General features: G+C 40.3%; 1 protein-coding gene across 2 annotated transcripts in view; it reads left to right on the top strand.

The window, feature by feature from the left end:
• The first annotated feature begins 4,047 nt into the window (after positions 1 to 4,047).
• The window catches only part of DYNC2LI1 (dynein cytoplasmic 2 light intermediate chain 1), a 38,130-nt gene continuing 33,646 nt past the window's right edge, over positions 4,048 to 8,531 (top strand). For both annotated transcript variants that reach the window (XM_070379658.1, XM_070379657.1), the window contains exons 1-2: positions 4,048 to 4,191; positions 5,952 to 6,069. In XM_070379658.1, the coding sequence (XP_070235759.1) occupies positions 4,184 to 4,191; positions 5,952 to 6,069 (126 nt within the window). In that variant the 5' untranslated portion in view covers positions 4,048 to 4,183. The remainder of the gene's footprint in view (positions 4,192 to 5,951; positions 6,070 to 8,531) is intronic.

The following is an 8,531-nucleotide window of genomic DNA, read 5'->3' as shown; positions in this document are numbered from 1 at the left end:
CTGGAACAATACTTGTAGCCCGTAATTGTACTGAAGTATAATCCTGAAGAATTAGCCACCACGGATAATCATATTTTTCTAGAAAAAGGCTTTAAGTGTTCTGGGATGCCAAGAACACATTTCACCCACCCCGCTCCCACCCCCAGCTGTCATGGAATTTGGACTTCTCAATACTGAGTCTCTGGGCTGATTCCTGTGGACCAAAGGCTTTGGGAATGTGGGGACTGAGGAAGCGAAAATGAGGAGCTAGACTAACAAGGTGAAGCAGCTTTTCCGCTAACTGGTTCATGCAGGGACCTCATCTCCCCTCACATTTCCCCCTATTCTCTTTTCCCTAAAGGAAGAAAGGGATTTTACTGCTACAGAGTACTTCATTTAGCAGGAAATATTGCCAGTTTCCCTCAGAGAGGGAATGACTTGATTTTCTTAATGCTTGTTTGAAAAATTCCAGAGAAGGATTCTGATTAGCTCAACTCATGTTTAACTTTAAACACTCATATTAGGAGAGTGCTTAATTATTAAAACTCTATATAGTGGAAGCTTATGCAGCCATCAAAGCTGTGTTTATTATGCATTTTTGAAAAATTGATACAGGAAAATACATGTTGAAATCAGAATGTTAATTATACAGTAAAACGTCAGCTCTATGAGCAAAAGAGATTGGAATGAAAAACATCAAAATGTTGTTGTTACTTCTGGCATTTGCTTATTATACCCTCTTGTTTTTTCTGTATAGTATTTTTTTCTACAAAAAGTTTATGTAACTTTGAAAAAAAGGAAAATATATTAAAACTCTGTCACTTTCTGGGCTATTGTTAATAGCCTCCATACATGACTTCCAGACTCTGAAGCATCCTTCACACAGCTACAAAAAATTATCTCACTGAACTAAGGTCTAGTCATGTTGTTGTTATTGTTCAGTACTAAGTCACATCCAACTCTTTGTGACCCCATGGACTACAGCCTCACTGTCTATCACTGTCTCCCGAAGTTTGCTCAAGTTCAAGTCCATTGAGTCGGTGTTGCTTTCCAACCATCTCATCCTCTACTGCCCTCTTCTCCTTTTGCCTTCAATCTTTCCCAGCACAAGGGTCTTTCCAGCTTTCAAACTGTGGTGCTGGAGAAGACTCTTGAGAGTCCCTTAGATAGCAAGGAAATCAAACTGGTCTTAAAAGAAAGCAACCCTGAATACTCATTGGAAAGTCTGATGCTGAAGCTCCACTACTTTGGCCACCTGATACAAACAGCCAACTGGTTGGAAAAGTCTAGTCATGGCACACCCCTATTTGAAATCTTATTTGGTTTCTCATAACCAACACAGTAAAATCCAGATTGCAAGATCTTTCATGGTAGCCCAATCTACCTGCCTAGCTTACTCTCCCACCTTAGCCCCACCAGACACCTCTACCCCAAACTATTCACAGGTCACTGAATATACTCTGCCCACACCTTTACCTTTCATATAATTGCTCATTTCATTCAGCAAGCAGCATGAAATTATCTCCTCCTCCATCACCACCACTGAAATCTGTGAGTCTTCTTGGGCTGATCCAGAAGAGCAGTTCTAATCTTTGTATACTCTTGAACAATTTTCATCTACCCTAGAAAGTCACTTTATTTGTCCCCTAATGGCACAAAGTGAAGAACAACTATAGAGCCTCTTGATGAAAGTGAAAGAGGAGAGTGAAAAAGTTGGCTTAAAGCTCAACATTCAGAAAACTAAGATCATGGCATTCGGTCTCATCACTTCATGGCAAATGGATGGGGAAACAGTGGCTGACTTTATTTTTGGGGGTTCCAAAATCACTGCAGATGGTGATTGCAGCCATGAAATTAAAAGACGCTTACTCCTTGGAAGGAAAGTTATGATCAACCTAGACTGCATATTAAAAAGCAGAGCCATTACTTCGTCAACAAAGGTCTGTCTAGTCAAGGCTATGGTTTTTCCAGTAGTCATGTATGGATGTGAGAGTTGGACTATAAAGAAAGCTGAGCACAGAAGAATTGATGCTTTTGAACTGTGGTGTTGGAGAAGACTCTTGAGAGTCCCTTGGACTGCAAGGAGATCAAACCAGTCCATCCTAAAGGAAATCAGTCCTGGGTGTTCATGGAAGGACTGATGTTGAAGCTGAAACTCCAATACTTTGGCCACCTGATGCGGAGAGCTAACTCATTTGAAAAGGCCCTGATGTTGGGAAGGATTGAAGGCAGGAGGAGAAAGGGATAACAGAGGATGAGATGGTTAGATGGCATCACTGACTCAATGGACATGAGTTTGGGTAAACTCCAGGAGTTGGTGATGGACAGGGAGGCCTGGCATGCTGGGTTCATGGGGTTGCAGAGTCGGACATGACTGAGCGACTGAACTGAACTGAACTGATGAAGTCTCAGGAGGCAAAAAGATAGAAAACAGAATTCATCTTAATTAAATCAAGGTGAATCAAGTGACTCACTCCTGAATCAATGCTGGTGATTAGGGCCCAGCCAGATAACCTTCACCTGGTTACCATACTCACTTCCTCAACCACCTGTCCCGGTTATGCAAACCATTATAACTAACTTGCTAATACTGTGCCTCGTCCACAGAAAACATTTGGAAAAATGTTAGCTGCCGTTATTGTTATCCATAGCAATAGGGCTTCCCAACTAACATGCAAAAGGCATATAAAGTTCCAGAACCCCAGCCATCATGATTTATCACAATTTGTCCCACATCAGTTTGTGAGTTTATAGATGGGCTAGCTCCAGCATTTATAATAGATACTGACTCCATGATGCATCAGCCTCCCTTGCTATCATCCTTTCTCTGTTGAACTCCCCTCCATTACTTCCCTTCCTATGTGTAACTGTAGTCTTCTGTGTCTCCAAAATGCACCTAAATATTGGGAGAAGTTTGTCCCCAAAGATTTTATCAGAAGTTAATGCCTTTTATTTCCATCTGTTTTATTTCCTTGTGTTTCTTCAAAGCTGCCAATCAGCCACTTACCTTACCATAACAGATATTAAGCACTTAAAACAATGTTTCAGACACACTGTAAGTTATGTTTTACATATATTTATCTCATTTAAAAGTCATAATTTTTTTTCCTGCTTTACCGGATTGGAAGCAAAGTCTCAGAGAAATTGAGTAATTTATCCCTAGTGGCAACTTAATGTGGCTGAGTCAGGACTTCAAACTATCTTACTCCAAAATTCATATTCTTGAACATCACGCAATAGAGACTAAGCAAATGACAGAACTGTAGAGGGAAATTTCTCCTTCCAACAGTCAGCATTCGAGACAGATTTAGGCCTCGTCACTTGTTCTTATGTAAATCGTACCTCTCTGCAATAGTTTATATCTTTGGCTTCCTTTAATTAGTTTGTGTGTCATATAGCAATGTTAATAACTCAGAGTTTGTTATTAACTTGGATATAAGTAAATGAAGTATTACAGAGATGCATTTGCTTTACTAACTTATTCATAAACAATGTGCTGGGCTTCCCTGGTGCTCAGATGGTAAAGAATCCACCTGCCATGTAGGAGGCCTGGGTTTGATCCCTGAGTCAGGAAGATCCCGTGGAGAAGGGAATAGCTACCCATTCCAGTTTTCTTGCCTGGAGAATTCCATGGACAGAGGAGGCTGGCAGGCTAGAGTCCGTGGGGTCGCAAAGAGTCCAACACGACTAAGCGACTAATATTTTCTCTCACTTTCAAACGATGTACTATTCTACAAAATCTGAAACAACCAAACAAACAGAAGGCTGGAAAATACTAAAATCTTTGTCTCTAGTAAATCACTAGAAAACAGCTCAGGAGATTGTTTCTTCCTCCACTCCCAAATCACTGTTATTGGGGAGAGAAAAGTAATTAAAGACAGAGACCCCGGCATATAAATAGTCGGTACTCAGGAGAATAGTTTTTAAATAAAAGAACATTTTCGGCCCAGAGTTTTTTAAGTCCCAGATTTACTGCCACGAGTCTCCTCTCCCATCCAAAACGGCTGAAGCTGAGACGAGACAAGAACGCTGAAAACTACCTTTCCCATGATGCCTCTACCCTGCACGCAACCCATGATTGTGACGTAGCTACCATGGCAACGCAATACCCTGCTTCAATCCGGCCTCTCTCCGAGTTCGCCGTGCGGCTGATTGTAGGCTGGGCCTCACGCGGCGACCAGGACACTGGGGCGGCCAAGCCACGATGCCCAGGTATCCCTGCAACCCTGCTTGGGCCTGGTTTATGCAACCCTCGAGAGCCTCCCTTCTTTCTCAACTCAGCCTGGATGGGGTGGAGGCGGGGAGCGGCGGTGGAGGGAGAGGCCGCTGCCAGTACATGTGGGGAGAGGAGTTACAGCGAGTCCCATTGTAGGGTTGTCCTGTTTGCAGTTCCTGTCTGGTTGGTCAAGGTACTATCCTTGAGAGTATGGATTCTGCCAAAAGCAAGTAGAAAAGTTCCAGAGGTGGAAAAGTTAAGAGATGTTGAAAGATGATTCAACTTTAATCATTGTTTAATGTTTAATCAAGAGTTTTTGGGGGGGCCGGGAATATTCTAGGAACAGGATTTCAGGCGGTGAGCCAGACCACAAACCCACTTCCTCAGGGACCTCCTGTCCGGGTGCAGGGGTTTACGACAAAGATAAAAGAGGGGAAACTAGTGAAGACACTGAAAAATGTAAGGTCACATTTTAAGGGGAGGGGGTGGGATTTTAATCACCTATCAGATACATTTTAACTCTTCTCTGATGTTTATTTTAGTTACTTGTTCTCAAGATCATGCCTAAAACTTCCCTGAACGACTTGTAAGGACATCAGGAGAGTAGGGTACTGGAGTCCATCACAGAGCGAGATTTCTGGGCTTTTTTTTTTCCCCCATCTCTGTTGAGTTTATGAACCTTAAGCTTCCCATCACGGTAAATGGTTACAACCCTCTTTCTCTTTACTGTTGGGAACTTCCAAAGGAGATAATCACATTATGAAGAAATGGGTGTAATTGAAGAGCAAACAGGCCCAGACTGAGTTCTTAGGGGCTCACCTGTGAAGTAAATGTGTGAATTTTAGTGCAGACCCCCTTTTCCTTTCCAGATTCTTGAAAAATAATAATTATAAACACTCACTAATTTTAGGTGATTATAATATAGGCCAGGCCCTAACCTAAATGAATTATCACATTTTACAATCATGGCAATCCTATGAAGTTGGTGTTGTTTTTTAGTCAGTAGTTAGACGAGAAGAAACAAAAGTGAGCCTGGGGACTAGCACAGAAATGTGAGTATATTAGGTGCTCAATAAATATTTCTTGAATGAAGGATCCAGAGAGGTTAGGTAATTTACTCAAGTTGGCATACTCTATGCAGAAAGTAGTAGATTCAGGTGGATAAAACATGAAATCTTACTCATATTTTTTAGTTCAGTACTCCATAATTTATTTAGGCTTTACTTAAAAAATCTTATCTGTGTAGAGAGGTGAATGAAAGGATGATTTTCAAAAGGAATTTTAGGTGATTTTCTCCCTTCTTTATATTTTAAAAAAGGAATCTGGAGCCAAAAAATGTATAATTTTAAAAAACTAAAACTATTTCAGGTAGCAGAGGTTATGTGGTAAACTGGTTTTACATGTTTCCGCCTTTTCCTAGATGGTGGTGGTTTTCCAGTTGTATGTTTCCAAAAGGCATTGAACCTTCATGCATGTCTGAGAAGCTAACACATATAGCTTTCAGCCCTGGCCGGGAGTCCCCAAATAAGACAACTTCAGATCTTGGCAATAAAGGCTCTGTTTATCATTTCTTCTTCCATCTAGTACACAGAAAATGACTAATCCTGCAAAGTTTTACCAGCTCATTGTCCTCCCCACAAATGATATTGATTTGTTTTATAAATCTGATTAAAATGAAATTTCTCTGGGCTGGAAAGAAACTTTTGTAAGGATTCTTTTTGTTTTTCTGAATTTTGGTTATCTTTCTCTCACATAGTGAAACTCTCTGGGAAATTGCAAAAGCTGAAGTGGAAAAACGGGGAAGTAGTGAAAATGAAGGTGATGGAGCTGAAATTGGAGAAAAGTCTGTTTTCTTCATTGGCAGTAAAAATGGGGTAATGCATTTTTTCGTACTTTTTTCACCACAAGCATTGTGATGATTTAATAGCCAATGGTAACATTTATTTTATTACTTTGGTAAAAATTTAGGTATTTCAACTCTTTAACCAGATGACCAAGCTCCAGCCTGCTGGTTACTTTAAATCTGGTTGGGCCCTGCTCATGGAAGGATGGGAACTAACACACCCAACCTGCCTTTTCTTGTCAAGTGGTGTCCTGACCTGGGCCACAGGAGCCCAGAGGAAGGGGTACTTGTTTCTGACTAGACAGCCCAGAGGAGTCATCTTTTCCCAGTTTGCACAAAAGCACCGTAAATACTATTCTAATGGTCATATTTATAGATAACTTGTATAGCTAAAACAAGCATATATAAAAAACATGAACCATATAGAGTATAATACATTTACTTTCACTTATCTTAAACTAGTGTCACAGAAATGGAAAGAACCCTGAAAATAGTCTGGTCTTCTGCAATAGGGATTCTTACCCTGGGATCCATGGAATTACTTTTTGGGGTCCATGAGCTCCCTAGAAATGTATGCAGAATTGTGTGTGTGCACTGGTGTTTTTTTATGGGGAATTAGGTTTCCCCAGGGTTCTAGTACCTTATCAAAAGGTTGAGAGCCATTCCAGACAGTGGTTGTATAGTCTAGGTTTGAATATTTCCAACGATGGGGATGCTGTCTTTCACAAGGCAGCCTGTCTTAGGGAACCTCTCACTGATCTTTCACTTTGGAGGAAGCAAGCTGCCATGTCGTGTGCAGGTGCAGTCCACGTGGCAAAGAACTGAAGCCTGTGGCCAAGAGCCAGCAAGGAACTGATTGCCTCTTGCCAGCAACCATGTTAAGGAGCTTGGAAAATGATTCTCCAGTTCAGCTGAGCCAAGAGATAACTTTTGTCCCAAATGACGTCTTGACTACAACTTTATGAAAATTCTTAAGCCAGAGCCATCCAACTAAGGTACTCTCAGATTCCAGACTCTGAGAAACTGGGTGAAATAATGGCTGTTGTTTTAAAACTTGATAAGTTTGGGAGTAATTTACTATGTAGCAATAGATAACTAACGCACATAAAAGCTACAGGAAATTCCCTGGCAGTCCAGTGGTTGCGACTTTCTGCTTTCCCTGCCAACAGGATGAGTTAATCCCTAGTCTGGAAATTGGCATCCTGCAGTCCGCATGGCTATGGCCAAAAAAAAAAAAAAGGTACATATAAAGACTAAGCAAGTGAAAAACAAAGAAGTTTTAAACTTTGGGGAAAAGTTATTTGAGAAAGGAAAAAAGTATACTTCTGCACTTGGCATGGCAGAAAAATAAAATACACTTAACATTTTTTTTTAAAGATTATCCAAAAGATTATCCAATGGTGTGTAAAGCAAAATAACAAGCCTCTGTACACAGTTCAGAATCTCTCCTCAAAGCCACCATTTTCATATCTTTTACTGTTTCTTCTATAATTGTACTTCTTTACTTCTGAATAATGTGCTTATGGGCTATTTCCATAAACACAATGTTAGACATTACCTGTTGAGTCTCTGATAGCAGACTATTTACTTCCACATCTCTCACACTTGCACTTCTAGTAATGTTGTAGTTATCATTTTGAGCTAAATCAGTATTTAGGGTTAACTTAAGTATCCCTTTCACAAGTAGCTGTATGGCTACTGTCCCTCCCTAACCTTGGGGATTCCCTTTGCATCTTTGTGTTGGAGCTCCAGTTCCTGGATCCTGTGTCTTCTTTTTTCTTGGTTTACTCAAATATGTCTTTGTGGAGTATGTTCTTTTGTAGTTTTCTGGGAAAGTATACATGGGAAGTAAAATTTTTGAGACCTTGCACATCTGAAATATCTTTGTTTCACCCTGACTTTGGATTGAAAGTTTATCTAGGTATAGAATTCTGGGTTGGAATGAGTCACTTAACCTCTAACCCTAGTTTCTGTGTGAGTCTGTTATTATCTCTTTTAGGAGTGACTGAAAATTCAAACTGAGTTAGACACTATCTTGAACAGTTGGTATCCCCTACGCATTGTACTTGATCCGTACTACTCTTGTGATGTGTGCCGTTAGATACCATATGGTCAGGCTGCAATCTCCAGTATACTGTCACAAGTTTCATGTGTTCATTTATTTTCATCCAAATGCATTTGTTTATGCTGTCACCCGCTGCATATTTGTCAGTTACCATACAAATACACAAAGTGTGCTGCGGTTTTCCTCCTCTTTTTGTTCTTTACAGTGATATATTGCACTCACTCATGCCACAGGCTTTGGTAATATATATGAGGTCATTTTGGTTTTTTGTGATGATATTGTACTTATTATTACTTGCACAGTTTTGCATCTGTGGCTGTAATGTATTATTCTAAGGCCTTGTCTCAGCTGCTTTGTTCAGTGAATTACATGGACCCTCTTCCATAATTCTCTTAAATTTTTTTTCTTAATGGTATCTCCGTTTATCT

The sequence above is a fragment of the Bos mutus genome, chromosome 11 (genome assembly GCF_027580195.1).
Source record: "Bos mutus isolate GX-2022 chromosome 11, NWIPB_WYAK_1.1, whole genome shotgun sequence".
Lineage (NCBI taxonomy): Eukaryota > Metazoa > Chordata > Mammalia > Artiodactyla > Bovidae > Bos > Bos mutus.
Note: the sequence above shows the minus strand (reverse complement) of the source record. Positions and strands in the feature narration are given on the sequence as shown.